The sequence below is a fragment of the Parus major genome, chromosome 1 (assembly GCF_001522545.3).
Source record: "Parus major isolate Abel chromosome 1, Parus_major1.1, whole genome shotgun sequence".
Lineage (NCBI taxonomy): Eukaryota > Metazoa > Chordata > Aves > Passeriformes > Paridae > Parus > Parus major.
Window position 1 is genome coordinate 34,750,389 of NC_031768.1, and position 19,613 is coordinate 34,770,001.

Below are 19,613 nucleotides of genomic sequence, written 5' to 3' on the forward strand. Positions count from 1 at the left end.
GGAATCAGCTGCCCTGGTTGTGACCCCCATTTCAGCTCTTTGTGAAGCCCCAGCCCCCTTGTTGATGGAGTGGGGTGAGAGACCTTGATGATGTGTAAGCATTTTGCAGGAATAAAAAAAAAAATCCCTGTGTTATCAGCACCATGTCCAGCACAAATCCAAAACATATCCCTGTGCCAGCTACTCTGAAGAAAATTTTTCTCAGCCAAAACCAGCTTAGATAAGCAACAATGTAAAGTTAATCAGGGACATTTCTTCCATATTCAGTGTAAAGAGATGGCAGAAGATGGCTTGCCATACAAGAGTGCCTGTCTTAGAAACCTGTTTAAGGATGGAATGAGCTGTATTCTGAAGGTAGCTATATTTTCTTATTAATAATATGGTGGAAGGATAAGCTTTGACTGGATGCTTGTCTACATAGCTAAACCTAAATGAGATGAAAAGTGCTGAAGTTGTTTATATTTTTAGGAGACATACATATATATGTTTTACAATGATAATTAAAGTTCTAGATCAAATCTATAGATAACTATGTATGCTTTAGTAGTGGGGATATTTCTTCTGGTCAAACAAGAAACCCCTATATGTAGGAACATCTCCTGCATGCCCACACTGTCATGAATATAAAATTTACATTGCAGCCATGAGTGCTTGAAACGGTTGAAAAGATATGGTACCAAACGTTTGTATGGCCAATCTGAAAAGAATTTTCTAGAATGGCTTACTTTCAAAGAATGTAAAAAGTAAAGAGAAGTTTATTTGTTAGTATACGTTATTTCTAAATTACTTCTTTCTCTTATTCACATCCTTCATATCACAGACAGACATGGATGAACATGGGGCTACAAATTCAAGTTAGTCTGAATTCTGGAATAGAAACATCATATCAGTACATCAGAAAATAAAACCTACCTAATGCCGGTGCTGTAACTCAGGTTGATACAAAAAATTCTACAGTAACATGCTTAAAGAGGAAACCAGACTGTGAATGAAACAGTGGGGTTATCTCTAAAAGTACTTTTTTTACTTTCCATGAGAGTAACAGAGAGCAAAGGAAAACTCTTTGACTGATTAACCAAAACCTAAGACTTTCTACAAAGTGCATAGATATTCTTATTTAAGAAAGAGATTGTAAAAGAGTGTTTCTTAGAAAAATCAAATATTATCTCTTTTCTATGAGTTAAATCTTGACACAAGGATAAGCCGGGACACCTATAAGGCAACCAAGGAGAAGAGATGAGGAAAATGTCTTTGATGTCTGTAAAAGCATAATCACATAGTGAGGCTACTACATTTATTAGAAGACAGGAAATGTATACAATTAGTAAGAGAGGGAAACAAGGAAAAAATATTTTAAAAGCCATAATCTACCTTTTGGTGGTGCTTTCAGTCCTTTTCCTTCCATCCCCAAACGGGGAAATCTTTATTCTTCTGTCTATTTCCTTTCTACATGCTTGGTTTAAAAACCCACTGCAATCTTTCCCCTGATCTCAGCATGCTTTGGATCAGACCTTACTCTAACAGGCATAGGCTAATTTGTGTGAGACATTTATATTATCTTCTTCCTGCTGCAGTCATGTGCAAAAGTTACATTTCACTTTTTTGATGGCTTCAGTTTATGAAGAATAGCTTTAGCTCATTTCAGATCATGCCAAATAGATTATGCCCAATACCCACTGGATGTAGTATTATGGCCGAGCTCTCATTATACAGATGCCATGATAAAGATGACCTACAATTTTTGGAGAGACATTATCAGACTCCCTATGCTATCTATTCATTGTTCCATGACTGAAAATGTCAACAAACAAAAATATGTTCTCATTCTCTAACAAGAAGTCTCATGGGATAACAAGAAAACATCTGCAAGATAATTCAATGACCTCAGTATCTTCGAAGTTTGTGCTCCACAGCCTTTTAAAATCCAGTTGGACAAACTTTTATAACTTGCCACATAATAGTTAATTCTCTAATTTGGTAAGAAAAGGTTAAAAAAAATCAAGCCAAAGAGATAAAATTGAAGGTAATGTGGAAAGTATGAACAAGGGAAAATGGAAGAATCTTAAAATCTGCATTAATGCTGTTTGAACAAGGATTAGAAGCTTCTGATAGCATTAACATAAATTTCCCATTGCTTTGGAGCAATCAGACCCAGATGCCTGAAGCTTTCTTGCAAAAATTGAGCTTTCTGAAAAATACTGAAGAGGAAACTAAGCCATTAGGAATGTGATGAGAAAAACAAATAATTCTTCAGTATTCTTAACTTCTTTGTATCTTACAACAATCATGGTTTGTTATCATCATTCTTATCAAATGGACTGAGATAATTAAATCTCTGATCCATTTCCCAGGTAATAGGTGATATAATACTCAATTTTTATTTTTTTTTTAAGATGTTGAAATAAAACAAAAACTAAACAACTCTGAGGTTGTTAAACCACATAAATTACATATCATTTTGCCTAAAAAGAATATATAGATATTCCTATTGAAGACAAAGTTTAAACTGTTAAAAAATCCCTTCGAGGTACTAGTAAAGGATCTGATTATGTTTGCTTGGAATTAAAAGTGGTGCATGAGCCTTCAGTGCAAAGGTTTAACTGAGTATTTCTGTTAATAATTTTTGCAACAATTGCTCCAATCAACCCAAAAATAAAATGAAATCTAGTCTAAAAAATAACCTGCCTTTTACAGAAAAAATGCTTCTTACCAATTACAAAGAAAGTTTTTTTTATATGAAGAATATACATTAAAAAGACGTGTCTCTCAAACCTTTTAAAATAATCTGAAAGATCTATATACTGCACTTTTGATGTTACAGTATTGTAATCAACAAAGTAAAACAAGAAAATTATGCAGTAAATTAATGTTTACATTATATTAGGCAAAAATATAAGAACATTTTCTTTGAAAGGGCAAAGACTTCTATCCTGAAAAGTGCTTATTAACATGAATGTGTTACATCAATAAGTATTTATGCTTGTTAAGCTAAAGTATTTTCACAAAGAAAACACATGGTATGTAGGTAAAACAGTAGCTCCAAGTATCTTGAATTTGTGCATGCTCATCTATTAGATTTTGTCTTTAGTGCTCAATAAATCAATTGTCTTATACATTATGAGTCAAAGAATTTAAGAACATCAGCTCTGTTGGTATTGATTAAAGCACAGTGTGGCAGAGATGACACTGAACCACATTACTTTAAGGAGATCCATCTATGAAACATCTGGTGACTCCACCAGCTAGGGAGACAGGATTCCATGAGTTCCTCACACTTGCCCAAGCTTTGAAATAATAAATATTCCCAGTAAAAAAATGTAATTTAAAAGTGAAGTATTTTGCATGACTAGAGTTATTTAGGAAGAATGATGAATATGGGGACATACTTCTGTAGCGATATTTTTGAGGAAAGTTCTTCACTTTTCTTCCCATTCATGTAATTCATTAAACAATTTCAAATAAAATGCTGCTTATTAGATCAGATTTATGATAAAATTTTGAAGGAACTTTGAGAAAAAGCAGCTACAGGGTATACTTCAGATTCTTTCCCTCACTGCATACAGATCCTTGATTTTCAGATATTATTTTATAGCCTTATTTTTTCCCTTGAGCTCCAAGACCTAACACTAAGGGGCACCAGAGAACTGAACTGCATCTGTTCAGATCCATCAGGAACCAGCTACTGCAACTAAGTTGCAAGTTATTCACAGTGCTAGGTGGAGAGAGAATGGGGCTTTGGGTGAAACACAAGAGGCGAAGCAACAGTTCTGCATGACATGTTCTCTGTTACAGAAAACTGTCACTGGAAAAGCAAGGACATGCTCATTTTGAAAATACCAAATGTCTTATTATAGTTTATTTCTAGGTGTTGAAAAAGAACTCTCACTCTATTTTTCCAGAGAAAATTGGGAAATGTGTGAAAATATTACATGACATGAAAATGGATTTTTTTTTTGAGAAGTATGCCTAAACCATTCTAGCATTCTGACTTTCAGTATATTTGCTTTGATCTTAGACAAGTGTAAAAAGAGGAGCAAAGACTTAGGAATTCATTTCTATATTAAGTTTCAAAGGAGGTCTGAATACCAGCACATTTTTATTACCAATTCTTGAAGTTCCACTACGGAGATAAAGAACTTTAATAATTTCATTGAGGATTGCAAAATTGCCTATTATCCTCTCATTTTCCCAACAGGACAAAAGGGAAACAACATTAAAAAAATATATGCATAAATTATGTCTCTTTGCTAGGTGTAGACTCCAAAGCCAACTTGCCAACTTTCTTCTCCTCAAGTTTGTCTGTCAAACAGACTAATTACATAGTCACTGACATATATCTTAGTACAGCACATTTTGAAAATCTCAGACCTGATGTCAGGAATATGTTGCTTAGCCCAGCTGTTTTTTGTCTGGGTTTTCTTTTTTCTTTTTTTTTTTCTTTTTTTTTTTTTGTCCCTGTATTTCTGCTTCAGCCCCTTTATTCTAACAATAAATACATAATCAAACTAGCAAAATCTAATTAAATAAATGATGTTGCATTTTAGAGTAGTAAAGTTGTCCCAAATGCTTTTGAAAAGCTTGGTCACAGTCTTGTCCCAAAACAGAAAGCATTACAAAAAAGAAAAATTCAGTACTAAACCCAGTATGTTGAATTATTTCAGTCAAAGCTCCAAGACCAAAATTAATAACGTACCATTCGCAGACAGTGTGAGCTGATTGACTGAAAATGGCAATGACATATTCTGATTTGAGTGCTGTAGACCTTTCCTTACAATATTAACACTTATTTCTGCGTATTTCCAGGGTATTCCCTATCAAAATAAAATCCACAGGTAACTTCTGCTTGCTGTAGTATTTGACCCGCAGATCTTGTAAGGCCGATGAGACCATTATGATAAGGCACTTTGACCTCCAGCATAACACAGGGTATAGAACCTCGCTCAGAAATTCATACCTCAGATCTGCAATTTCTGAGTTTTACCATCTCCTTTTGAAAGACAGCCAGCCTTGATTTACTGCTCAAAGTGACAGAAATTCCAGCACATACCTTGGTAAAATCACCCTTCTGTTAATGACAGCTGCAGTCAGATTAGGTACAAGTTTTGTTCTCCTCTGATATAGTTTAATCTCAGGTCTTTTCCCACTAGACTTTTTGAAGCTGAATTCAAGAATCATCAGCAAGATGTATTAGTTTACAGACAATATTTTCTAAGAAAAAAAGCTTTCTTTAACCAAAAAATGGTTATCACAAATCCACCTTTTGTGATATATTGTACACCTTTCTCAAGGGCAATTATCAGTCACTCAGGATAGAGAAAGCCTCTGGAACAAGGAAAATTATATTTTCTGAACCTTCACCAGTCCAGTGGAGAAATTAAAACACATGTCTTGGTTATCCTTTGGCCAGATAACATACCTAATGTCTCGAGGTGAACACCAGGTCTTTATGTTCAACCTCTAGTAGGCACCTTCTCTTGTTTTGTGCGGGATCCAAGTTTTTCTGTTGCTGTTACATTAAGGTGCATAAATGAGCCAGAAGAAAGGTCTGAGCGACACTTAGGAGTGTCCAAAGCATGTATTTATTTGAGTAAGATACCTCAATGGTTAGGGACAGAAGTTGTTTGGATCTTCACCATAGGTCCAAGTGGAGATCATCACCCTAGGCGATTACATCATCCTAGAAGGAGGGCTAAGCCTGGCCCCTCTGTTTTTCTCTCTAAGCAGTGATATCTAAACAGAGAACACACACATGCAGGCAGTATTTACCAAGCTCATGGGCTGAACCAGGGTTTTGCAAAACTTCTCTTGGGGAAACAACTTGGGGTTTATGGTAATTTTGCTTTACAGCTCTCTGACTGAGAGACAGGCAACTGTGTTCAGGCATTTTACTTTGTGGCCAAAAGTGGCCAGGATGCAGAGCCTGTAGTGCCATATGCCATTTGTGATCTGCTATGACAAGGACAGACACGGAGACAGACCTCTCCAGCCACCATCCTGCACGGACATGGTGTTTCACGGCCACAAAGGGAAGGAGACCCAGAAGGAGAGAGGGCTGGACAGTAGTACTAAGCAGTCCCTTCGGTGAGATGAGTAGGAAGAGTTGCATCCAGGAAGCCCTTTGGAGGGTCCATGTGGTCCCCAGTGCATCTCCCACCTCCTCCTCCTCAGGCAGGAGGAGGCAGAGTTGCTGCTGCTGCCAATGCGCCAGGATAGAGCGATCTCGGCGCGGGAGGAGATGACGCAAAAGGCAGAGCTCCCCCCAAAAAAGTGTTTCTCCAGGACGAAGATGGCGGCAACTTAGCCCAGGGGCCCAAGATGCCTGTGCCCATCGGGGGCCCCCAGCCTGGCAGTTCCGCCCCGTGCGCCCGGGGACACCGCGCCCGGCGGCAGCAGCGGCGGCAGCCGCAGCCCATTGTCACCAGCAGCGGCGGCGGCCCCGGCAGCCTCCTCCTCCTCTTCCTCTTCCTCCTCCTCCTCTTCAGCATCCTCGGCAGCGCTCCGGGAGCCCTGCAGCAGCGTCTCTCCAGTTAGAGCGGAGCGGAGAGAGAAGAAAGAGACTGAGACAGCGGTGCAGGCATCTGTGCCGCGGCTCGGGGCTGAGGAAGAGGAGCAGCGGCGGCAGGGAGGAAGAGGAGGCGAGGAGACCTCCCGTAGCCGTCCGTCGGCAGCGGGGGACGCGGCATGCGGTTGTCCGGGGGCAGTGGGCTTTTCTCAGGAGGGAGATGGGGAGCTGCGATCTGACCATGCCTGGGTGAGAGGGGGAAAGGACCAGTCGCGCAGCCCCGCCACCACCAACTATCACCACCACTACCACCACCACCATCTCCTCTCCCTCCTCCTCCTCTCTCTGCGTTATTGCTCTTATCTTCTCCACGGCACTCCGCGTTGGATGGACTGGGGCTGTTTCGTGTGGTGAGACCAAGGCAGAGCCACCGGCGAAACCAACAATATCTCAGAGGAAGAAAAAGAAGAAAGAAGAAAGAAGAAAGAAAGAAAAAGAGAAAGAAAGAAAAAAGAGGAAGAAAGAGAGAAGGGGGAGAGTGGAAGAGAGAGAGAGAGGGAGAGCAAGCGAGCGAGAGAAGGGAAGGCAGGCAAGAAAATCCCCCCAATCTTTTAAGTCAATGCATATTGTGGTGACACTGGCAAAGGAGCCCTCACGGTGGAGTCGGCCAGGGCTGTGCGTTCCCAAAATATGACCAGGGGTGCTTGGATGTGTAGTCGGCAGTATGATGACGGCTTAAAAATCTGGTTCGCACCCCGGGAGAACGAGAAACCCTTCACGGATTCAGAGAGGGCTCAGAAATGGCGACTGTCCCTGGCATCGCTCTTGTTTTTCACGGTCCTGCTCTCTGATCACTTGTGGTTCTGCGCCGAGGCCAAATTCACGGGGACCGGAGAGAAGGAGCAGCCGCCGCCCGAGAAGCCGGAGCCCGCGGAGCCGGAGCTGCTGGCGGGCATGGGGGAGCCGGCGCCCCCCGCGCCCCGGCTCCTCGCCCCCCCCTCGCCCTCCCTCCCGCCCTCCCCCGGCAGCAGCGGCGGCGGCAGCCGCGGCAGCCGCGCCAACAGCACCGAGCCCCGGCACGGCAAGGCTGCTTTCCTGGGGAACTCCACCGCCAGGCCCCTGGAGACGTGCCCCCCCCCGGGCTCCTCGTCCGGGCAGTGCTTCAGCGTGGGCGACGCGGAGGCGGTGTGCCGGCAGCGAGGGGGGTCGGGGCGGCCGCGGGGCACGGGGCAGAGCCCGGCGCCCGGCTGGGACCTGACGGATTTTTACCTTTCCTTTTGTAATTCCTACACACTTTGGGAGTTGTTCGCCGGGTTGTCCAATCCGGACACTTTGAACTGCAGTCTGGATGTGGTGCTGAAGGGGGAAGGCTCCTGCAGCCAGTGCGTCCAGGCTTACCAGCGCTACGACCAGCACGCTCAGGAGAAATACGAAGAGTTTGAGGTTATGCTCCAGAAATATTTACAGTCGGATGAGTACTCGGTGAAATCGTGTCCTGAGGATTGTAAGGTAGGAGTCCCTGCTGTGTTTCGTGTCCCTGGCTGTCGGGCTGGCGTGCCTCCCTCGGCTGTTGTGGCTGCCGTGGACCCTGTTGTGCCTGCTTCGGTGTCTGCCCCTGGCGCCGGCCGCCGCGGCTCGCACGGTGCGGGCGGTGCTGCGGAGGGTATCGGCCGGGATGCCCCCCTTAGCGCATTATTAAAAGAGAGGAAGAGAGAGGGGGAGGCTTGAGAAAACGCAAAAAGAAGTGATCCTCCGTCCTCTGGGAGCGTAGCGCTGGATTTCCCCCTGCTCATGAATATGCGATTTGGCTCCGGCTCGGCTGCCGGCTTCCAGCGGGCTGGGATGCGACTCGGCGGCAGGCAGCGACAGGGTCTGCATGACAATGAGCGGGGCTCGGAGCGGCCACCGGGGTCGGGGCTGCCCGGGGGCGCTGCCCCGGCCGTGGGCCCTGGCTGGGCAGGTGGCCGCGGTGCCCCGGGACGGGCGGGTCGTGCCCGGCGGGGCCGGGAGCGCCCACCGGAGGCTCCGGGTAGGTTCCGTCGGGCGCTTGGCCCCGGGAGTGGCGGTGCTGGACGGCGGCAGAGCGGTGTGGCGCCGGGCCTCCTCGGGAGCGGCGGCGGGACAGTGTTTTCAGGCGCTCTGCCAAAATCTGTGGAACCGGGGAAAGCTGGAGGGCAAGAGTGTCTGTTGACGGGCACCGCAGTGGCCCTCGGTTGGGAAGTGATGGTGACAGCGTTTTGATAAGTCTGCGGCTGTGGTGCCACTGGTGACGGCTCAGAGAGATCCAGAGGTTTTTATTTTCCTTTGCTAGGAGGCGGAGGGTCCCGCTTTGGCTCTTGTAGTTGCCTTCTCTTTACTTTTGCACAAGATTAGTTGGCCTATCTCTCAAGACAGGGCAGAAGAAAAGAGTTGTCCTCAGTGCCTAAAATAGCTAACTGCATGATTTTTCCCCCCTCTTTGAGTACTTGGTAGGAGGTGAATATTTCTGCCCTGAACTAAATTATTTCAACTACTGTAGCACTAACCAGTCTGATCCAAATTCTGCTTTAGCAGTGGAACACAACAATGCATGCAAATCACTGCTCTAAATTAGAGGCCTGGCAGTACCTCTGTGCTCTGTAACTTCCACAGGGCCTTCTGAAATAATTTCATGGTAACAGCCTACGCCTAAAAATTCCCATTCACCAATATTTTACTATAATTTGCACATATATTTGCCACAAAAAATGGATCCAGGGTCCCTCCAGAAGTTGAAATAATGTGCTATCTAATTGGATAAAGTAGGAAAGTTGATTTATTTATCTTTTCTTTCTAAACCTGGAAAAAGTAAGGTAGGCTTATCAGAAGTGTTGACTCGACTGTTTTTAGATTGTATTGTGTGTACACACTCACTGTATATATGCTGTGGGCCCAGTTACTGATAATGTAAGCATATTTTATTTAGAGTGAATTAGATAAGTAAAAAAGAGTATCAAATGTAAATAGATATCTATTTCTGTAATGAAATCTTTGTCATATCAGTAGCTCTGTAATTAGAAATTGATTTACTATTTCGTGCTGCCAAATGACCAGCATTTACATGCTTAAAGTAATATTTTTTGTATCACGGTTTAGTTTGACTGAACTTCACCACAAAGTGGTCCATCACTCTACAGAATTTCAGGGTGTAAAAGGTGTGGAAAATGAACAGAAGAGCAAATTCATGCTGTTTAACGATTTTCCATCCACACTCCCAACGAGGAGAAATACTTTTTTGATGATAGAGAAAAAGTTGTTGACATTAGAATGATTGTGTGAAACTTTAATGGACCAGACAAATGCCAGTGACCTACATTTCTGCAGTTCTGAGTGCCAGATGATACTGCTTTATGTTTTGAGAATTTGGCCAACCAATCTGTGTTAAAAATGAAAGCTACTTCAGAAGGGGAAAGGGAAAAAAAAAAAAACAAACCATGGGTGCAACTTGGACTGTTTTCCTTTTCTCCAGGGAATCTGGCGGGCAGTGCAGATGCCCACCCAGTGCGGGTGGGGAGCGCAGAGGGGCGAGCCGTGGGGCTGGGCTGGGCTGGGCTGGGCTGGGCTGGGCTGGGCTGGGCTGGGCTGGGCTGGGCTGGGCTGGTGTGTGCTGCGCTGAGAGGAGGGCCAGGAGACCGCTGTCCAAGGTTCTGCACGACAGCGCACAGGCAGCTCATGGCCAGGCGGAGGAGATGCCCCTCTGTGCCCCCGGGCCCCGATTTGGTGCTTTTTGGGTCCCTCTGGAGCCTTTTGATTAGTACGAGTGGTTGCGAGAGCCAGGCGGGTGGCACGGCCAGCGGCCTGACGTGTGTGTTCATGTACTTGTGCATGGGCTGCCCTGAGGAGCGCAGAGGTGAAACTTGGAACTCCAATATTTCATGACTGTTGCAATATTTTGCTGGGCTTTCTGGTGTTTTATACATATTTTGTTTACAAAACTCAATCAGGGCATTTTTTTATTTATGTATTTATTTATGTATTTATTTGTGTGTGTGTGCATGCGTGTGTGGTAAGTAAATATTAATTTTTTGCATGTTGGCTATTTAGCTAATTCTTAGGTAAAGCATCAGAATAGGAAATAACTTGACATCTAGCTATGTGGTTTAGGTACACATCATTTGGTGGGTGTCATGGTTTGTGTGGTGACCTGCTTTTTCTTTTAAACAAAGTGCTAAAAGTACTGCCTTTACTCAATAATCATGTATTTAAGCTTTGGCTCAATACAGCAAGCGTTAACTAGTCTATTTGTATTTAAGATGTCTTTAGCATTCTTGGAGGGCAGCTTTGTTCACAAAAAAAGAGAGATTTTCATCTAGTTGACCAATTTTAACTGATGATAAACAATAATAAAATTTACCCTGAGTAACAGTCACGCATAAACTTGCAATTGGGTGTTGCTTCCCCCTTCCCCAACTCAGCCCAAAACCATACACCATCCTCAACTCAGTCAGTTCTCACAGTAAAGTGTGAAGTTTATGGTGGGTTTGTCAGCAACTTACACCTTTCCAGAAAGTACTATCGGTGGTAACAAATAGTACATATCAAAAATGCCTTTGATGCACAAGTATAAACCTCAGACTTTATGTTTTCATTCATTTACCTGAAACCAGAAAAAGATGAACTATACTTTCAAAATATTCTGTCTTCTACTACATTTCTCCTGGTCTCTGAAGAATATTTTAAGTTAATTGCTTCATACTGCAGAAGTTTGTAGACAGGAGTTGTTTGACTTATAGATCACATTTAGCTATTCTGTGTGGTGAGTTTCAGTTTTAATATATAAGTGTACTCAGGGGGAGTTTTTTGTTTGTTTTGCTGGGTTTTTTTTAAAGTGTGCTGTCCTGTAATTAAGCTCTTACCATTAAACTTTTCTTGAGATGCATTGGAGTTTTTGAAAATTTTGTAGAAAATGCAGACAATTTTTAACATTAAGAAAACAAATATTTTTGATGGTATCAATGAGTATGCATATGCCTTTTATATTGTTTGTATGTCAGTATACTTTATGTGTGGTTTAGAAGCTTGGGATATCAGTGTTGTCTCGCTACAAATCTGTCTCCAACTTATTTCTTATGAAATCTTCTTAAAGTCTGGTGTCTCTATATATTGTTTCCTTGTCTTGGTAGTCACATATTAGTAATGGCTAAACAGTAAACATAAGAGAAATATTTGAATGTATTACATTTTCAACTAGATGGTGAAACAAAATGCTATAGCTTTACTGAATCACTAAAGAAACAGAGTAACTGGAAATCTGGATTTACACTTATGTTTTTTTGTTTGAAATTTAATTCAGATTTTTACAAAATGTTTATGAAATCTTACTATTGCCTATTATAAATTTGTGGTTATATTTGCGGGCATTTTCCTTGAAAATATATATAGTTTCTTGGTTTCCAGAGAATCATTTTTATATGCAGTGTGTCACAGCACAGTATTCAGACAATTAACAGAAACTGTATTGGCTTGACGTTGGAAGACACAGCTCCTCATTATGACTTGTCAGCCTTCTATCAGGGGAAATACTCAAGCTTTTATTCTTAAGGCAGCAGGCAATCGCTCTGTGGAATAAAAGAAAATTCTGGCTACTTCTGATTAAGAACTGGGTCAAATAACTAAGTAGGACATAAAAAATATAAAGGCTTTTATTTTATTTTATTTTATTTTTTTAAGATAGAGCTTGCATCTTTGTGATTGTCAGAGGCCAGGGCTTTCCTGACAAATGTGTTTATTAATGCCTGAAGAAGATATCAGTCATCATTTTTGATCCAGGTTTCCTTAACCTAGTACAAGTTGAGAGTGTTTAAAATGTGGGCTTTCTTAACACTAGTTAAAATATTAAAATGTATAATTCAGGTAAGTGCATTATAATTAAAATAATATTAAAAATAATTAATTTTCCCTCACAGAATATCAAAGAAGAAAAATAAAAAGATACAAGCTTCTTATATCAACATTGCTAAAAAGTAAACTTTGGCTGACATCCTAGGTGCTCAACATGTTCACACAGATTTTTGTTTTTTAGGAATTAAATATAATTTGATAAATTTTGATTTGAGGATTGGTATTGGTATCAAAAATATGTCGTAGAATACCTGAGTTATAATACTACTTAGCTGAAAAATATGTGTCAATAAAGGCTTTCATCATTAAGCAGAGATGGTATAGTTGATAGGAATATAGAGTTGGTATTTCTGTTACTGAAGAATATTTTTTGATCAAAGGACTGTGCTCAACTACTTTTATTTGAGTAAGAGGGTGATTGGAAGTTATTTAAAACAATTAAAATCACATTTCTTCTTAGATGTTATCTGGAAATATCAAAGCCTATATGAATCATTACTTTCCTAAGAACTCTTTCCTAAACAGCATATGTAGTCTAATTAGGTTTTGATTTAAAATCTCAGTTAAGCTGGCAGAAAAGAGCAGATGAGAAATACAAACCAAAAGCTCAAATGATAAAAGAACTCTTCAGTTACAAAAGATCACATAGAGCAGCATCTGCCACAAAGTTAGATATTTCAGTTGCACATCTAAATGGCATATTTATAAAATGATAGTTCTATGCAAGAGTGATACCTCAGCTAATCAGAAGAAGCCCATGCAAATTAAACCTTGTAGGTCTGTACTTGTGGTCTAGTACAAATAAGAGAGATCCCCACATTAATTACTGAACTTTTTTCAATTCAACACATGAATTACTGCCTTTTCTGAATATTTTGAAATAAAATTATTTATTTTAAATATCTTTTTAAAAGTTATTACTATGTTGTATTTACAAAAAATACATACTGCTTAAATGTTTACACTTTTTAAAGCTTTGGTATAAAATGCTGTGAAACTAATGTGACTGTGTAAATTGATGTTTGTATAGTTCTATGGTTTTTGATGTTATTTGTTCAGGTGATTTTTTTAAAAAGTAAATGTTGAATTATTTTTCAAAACTAATTTAAGACAAATATGTGGATGAATTTAGTGTAACTCTTCTTGTTGTACTGGTATAATACAAAAAGCAACACTGACTATGTGATAAAGGATTTGTATTTTGGCCTAAAATCCTGATACAGAAATCTGTCTCAGTCTCCTGTTTTGAGCTAGATGAATGGCACTGCACTCAGGGAAGACCATGAACATGGTTTTGGTCATTCAATTACTTAAACGATTCACTGGATCGGGGTCAGATTTCTTCCCACCTAAAAGAGAAATTCCCCAGGGTGTTCTTTACAGAGGTGCGTTAACCCCACTCAACTTTTAAAAGTTTGCATCTAGTTTTTCATTGAGGTACTCATCCCATTCACAGTGTCAATAGGTACATCATTCCCGATTTAGGGAAAAAAAGGACTGCAGATTACTAGCACAGAGTAGTTGAAGTGGATCCCTGATCCAGTAACCACCATTTCATGTTTCATGGTATTAGCTTCACATAGCTGGGGTGGCTCTGCCCTCAATTTCACTTCTTTCACTAATTCTTTTTACATCAAGAAGTGTGCTTCACATGCACCTTGTGGCAATCTTGTTTCTTCATTTCAGGTTCTTCTGGGAAAGGTAATCAAAATGCAAATTATAGTTCTATCACTTATCCTGCCTAGAAATCATTTGGTCTATACTTAGTCATTTATAACTTCTGTCTTGCACTAAGATCCATAATGTATTTAGATGTGTGAATTGCCTAAAAGGGGAAAAAAATAACTTAGAAACTGAATTCTTAAATATTACTTTTTGATAAATATCAATCATAACACCCCAGAAGATGAAAAAATAAACTAATCCCTATGGCAAATAGAAAAGGAAAAAAGCTAGATATCCATTATGGATATTCACAAAAAATATAAAAGTTTAGATTCTTTTTGTAGTCAGTGGAGATACTTAGGTAATTCTGGAGTCTAAGTCAGTGTACAATGAAGTGGATATCTAAAATAGGTCAGATGGATTATGGCCTAAAATCCTTATTTTATGTCTGTTGTCTCTAAAGAGAACATACTGTCATTTTATATCAGATATTCTACCTACTGTTGACCTCAAAAGTCATATTAGATGAATCCTAACAATGTGCTTTTGATATAAAAATTAAGGTGGGTTGAAATTATTTTCACATGCAGAATTTAACTGTGAAAATACTTGTGAGGTCCTGCTACTTGTGCTGTCCTGCACCAACCTAGTGAAATCACAAATCTATGTCACTTCTACGATATCTATATTCTGTTGCTGAAGAATGTGTGAGCTATGTAATCTGCTTTTTAGGGATGAGAACAGGAAAGGGCATTGTATGACATAACTGCATTTTCATCACTTTTTTTTTTGAGAGAGAAGACCAAAATCTTCTACATACGACTTTTCCAGTTATTTCTGTTGCAAAACTAGACAATAGCTATTGTAGGTCATCTTCTTAATTGACATTTTTGCAGGTAGATCTGCTAGAGATTATTTATCTTATTCTCTTTTCTCTCTTTACAAGGATGGTAGATTTTTTGGGAAGGTGGAGTATCTATATGTGAGAATTTCTTCCCTTAGTCCAAATCAGAGGAAACTTCCAAGACTACCCAAATTCCCTCACTCAAGAAACACATTTATGCCACTTCACTACAGTAAGCATACTGTACTTTTCTATGTACTTTTCACTGTACTTTTCTCTTGTCAGAACTGTAGAGCAAACATCTCTTAAGTGAGAATGTGTGTGAGCTTGATTCCCTTTACAGCATCAATCAGTTAGACGAATATAAACGTAGTGAGGCACTGGAGACATATTCTGGCTTGTAGAGAGATTTGATTAATTTGGAGATATGTTAAAAAAATAAAGACCAGATTTCTTTTTGTATTTGTGAATTCATCTTGTTTGCAAGCAGGGTAGGTGTATGTAATATGTGAATTTCTCCTTCAGAACATGCACACTGAAGAGCTATATCCAACTAACTCCCAGCCCATAATGACAAAAAAGAATAGGGCATGATGTAAGTGGCTCTGAAGTGAAGTTGATCAACACTTGATACTCTCCCACCCTCCATCTCATCTCATCTCATATCATCTTGTCTCCTCTCCTTCACCAAAACTGATAGACAGGTGTTGAAAGCTGTGTTTGATATAAGATTGGCCTAAAGCCTTTGTGGAACAATCCAGTATGACCCTTTGAAGCACTGATTGAATGCAACAGAATTGTTGGGATGAATGGCGATGATAAATGCTGAAGTGACAAACTTCATCAGGTATATATGAATATTTTAGTCCTTTGAAGTGTCTTTGAAAACCCGATGGAAATGTTCACCTTTATTATATTTTGATTCTGAGAGTTGATTCAGATGCTTCATCTTTAGAAGAAAACCTCATGATTAAAAGCAATAGTAAAGATGATCTGAAGTTACCAGCAAAATACATGCTTCAGTCTAGGTTTTTACAAGTTCTCAGCAGCTTGGAAGTCATTGTGGATGACTCTAGTGAAATTAGAAGGAAATGGTGCCAGATAGATCACAAATAAAAACAAATATCCAAATTTTCACATTTGGTGTATGATATTGGCATTTGAATGATTTTTTTTTAATGTTGTGATTTAGGTAATTTCATTATTGAGGCATTATATTTTAAAATAGATCCATTATAAAATTTTTAAAAGGGGGTGAAAAAAAAAGAAATTGTATTATGTTTGCATTTTGGAATGTGCAATATATTGCAGCTTTTAGGAGATATTTTCCATGGAGGAAGTATGATATCTAGAGTGCTTTTTAAATACATGTTTAATTCTTGTTGATCCTCTGCATGTTAGATTAGATGTTGCCTTCAATTTGCCTTAACACTTATGTAAATGGTATCTTGGGCCTGTCAACAGACTTCATCTCTGTTAAGCATCATAATGAGGTATCTTTATTACATTTTAAAGATATTAGCAATCCAGAATCAGAGGGCATTCTTTATTAAGTGGATGGGGAAAAGATGAGATACATAAAAAAAAAAATTATCATTTTTTTCATTCTTTTAGGAGAATAAGAGAGTTTCCAGAGTTTGTTGATTGATGATTTGATGATCATTGCTCAACATTGGTTAGTTTACTCTCTGTATTTAGGGGCTTACACTTACAGGTTCTTTTAGAAAAAAAAAGAAAATAATTTTGTATGAGACTTATTTATTTAGATAAATACTTGGATTTCAAGGGAGAACTTGAGCAACTCTTAAATACCTTAAAATCTATATTAAGTTAATTACATAGCTCAGAGGCCTCCGTGTGTAGCAATAGACAACTAAATGTAAGATGATAAATATAATAATTTATTCATGTAAACTTATTTTTCATGATGAACAGTATACCAAATGGAAAAGCTTTTGTTAGGGTGGAAAGAATATTCTTAACTCATATTAGTTGATTTATTGTGCTCATGCATCAATAAAATATAATATTTTACTAGTACAACTTCATTTAGAGGGATATTTTTTTCACTGTTAAAATTACATTTTCAAAGGTACTAAAATCATTTCTGCTGAGACAAATTTTTGAATTTGTATACACACACACACCGGATGGTCTTCAAAATAAACCCCGGCTTGTAGAACAACAACAAAATAGCAAATTAAAAGTCCAATTTGTTTTTAGACTATTTATACTGAGAAAAAATAATACAAGTATATAGATTTAAAAAAATATACCCCAAAAAATTACATGCAAATTTTGTATGAATAGTCTTAACTTTGCCTTCATATATATTTGTTGAAACTGGATTTCTGTATAGAAGAGTTTAGGGTAATGAAGACATACTTCATAGCTGGAAGTAGAAATTCCTGTGTATTGAACGTCTTGGAACTTATTATGCAACTGACTGTGGTGACATCTGGTATAGCACATCACGCTTCTAAAGTAAATTATTTTTAAAATATAAGAGAACTATACGTTCCAGCATATATTATCAAAACTGTGACAATGAAATTATGTATGTAAATCGTAATCTTTTTAACAAAAACATCAACAGAGTATCTCAAATCATGCATTGGTAAAAAATTAAAATCTCTGAAGGGTTTGAAGAGACCTCTGCAACATCTATTTAGAAAACTGTTTGTTAGTGAACTCCTTAAGCAAGTTTCTGGTGGTTTCCCAGTGGGATGTGTCTGTACTGATTTTAGCCATGTTAAAGCCAGGAAGTCAGTGTAATCAGTGGGAAAAGATCCATGTCATCAGAACCTCATTTACTAGCCTTGTTTATTATTTAGTAAAGTATCCCAAATGCATCTGTTTTGGAATATTGCAAATATTTTGCCTCTAGAGGTATAAACCCATCCTTTTATGTTTTTCCTTTCACACTATGTTCAAGCTGTAAATATTGTGGTACAGTGCTTTGATGCGATACTGGGCAGTTTTATTACAGGCATGACTGTTTTTTTTTTTGCAGAGGGGAACAAGTGTGGGAAGCTCACAGCATCCTGTGTGTGGGGATGCCCCAGCACATGCTGCCTGCCTGAAACTTAGAAGCTCTGCCCTGGAGCAGGGCCAGGGCTGAGGATATATGAGGATTAGATTCCACTGGCTTGAGGTTCTGCACTTAAAAAAGGGAAGCAAGTCAAAAACATAGCCAAGATCCCCTGGGATGGCTTTTAAAATTCTTCATGCATCCAGAGATGAGAGATGTTCGTTTCCAGTCCTGTTCTGCTTGGGAGTTAAAGTCTTGATGTAATATTTTTACAGAGAACCTGACAGAACTTGGACCAGTATTATGAAGGAGTTTCTGAAAAAGGTACATTTGAAATACTACCCAAATTATATTAAAAGCAGAAACAATTTTTAAATTTTTACTTTTATTTTTTTAATTTATGCTTTCTGATGTAACAATCCTTGGGGAAATGACCCCTATTATAAGCTGAGTTTAGCTAACAAGATACAGTATAGCACTGGAGTTCAGGAAATGAGGCTTCCTGTTTTATGCTCCAATTCAGTTAGAAGTACATTACGGTTTCCTTTGTCTCTATTTAAATCTCATAATTGTTAAAGCTGAATCTTATAAATGCATATTTTTTGTTGCAACCTCACGATATTAATGAAATTAAATCATTGATGTAACAACAGCTTTTTAAAATCTAGGTACTGAGATTAATTCCTGGGACCAGAACAGGGTAAATGTACTGCAAGCCAATCTCTGTATGACAGATATTAATTTAAAGTATTATTTTATTTTCATTTGTAAATATAGGCCAATTTTCTTTAGTCAGCAATCCACAATGACATAAACCAGGACTAACTCCATTGAAATAAATTACTTTACTTGAACATAATACTGTTTTGAGAGTAGGAGCATGATATGTTTAAAACTCAAATATATGAATTCAGAAGGACAGTGTGACTCAGACAGATTTGCTTTACAAAGCTTGCTATGAAAAACAATATTCAGAGTGCTTTAAATGCTCATTTTCCTGTATTTGACTGACATTACTAATTTGTTATTATTGTTGGATTGATGGTTTTTTTCCCTTTTCTTTGTTGTTGTACTTGGTCTTGATTGTGTTCTCTTATTCTATTGATTTTTCAGGCACTGCTGTAGAAAAATATTATGAGCTTAAGTTGTTCAGCTATCCAGGGAGAGGAAAACCTTGAAGAAAACAAAGCAAAATTAGTTGTCTTTTCCAGCCAAGAGTGTAGGTCATCCACCAGAGTTAAAAGGAGAGATGATGATTAGTAGTATTGCTAGTTTAAATCCAGGGAAGATGCTTTGATTGGTGCAAAGATACTCTGCATTTATGCTGGCATAAATACAGCTAAAATTTAAGTGTGAGTGGAAGAATTGTTCAGGTAATGGAAGTTTTGCTCTGTGGTACACTTCAACACTCACAAAAAAGGTAGTAATTTTAACAATGACTCAAATAAAAATTACAGGTTTGATACACGTGTATATGTGTATATCTATATATCATCTATATCTATATCTATATAACTATATAATCTATATCTGTATGTCTTAGAGGAAGTGGAAGAAGGAAATTATCAATGTAGGATCAAGCATTCTGGAGAGGGGTTAGGTCAGACCTGCAGTAGAGTCCTATGGAGATCTGAAAAGTCATAAATTATGAAAAATTAAGAAGGCAGGAAAATTGTAGCAATTATTTCTAAATGGTTCTTTTTTCAGGGTTT

At 39.0% G+C, this 19,613-nt stretch overlaps 1 protein-coding gene across 1 annotated transcript in view; it reads left to right on the plus strand.

Moving 5' to 3' along the window:
* Positions 1-5,999: 5,999 nt before the first annotated feature.
* The window catches only part of FAM155A (family with sequence similarity 155 member A), a 436,131-nt gene continuing 422,517 nt past the window's right edge, over positions 6,000-19,613 (plus strand). The window contains exon 1 of the mRNA XM_015639439.3: positions 6,000-8,011. Coding sequence (XP_015494925.1) covers positions 7,193-8,011 — 819 coding nt within the window. The 5' untranslated portion in view covers positions 6,000-7,192. The remainder of the gene's footprint in view (positions 8,012-19,613) is intronic.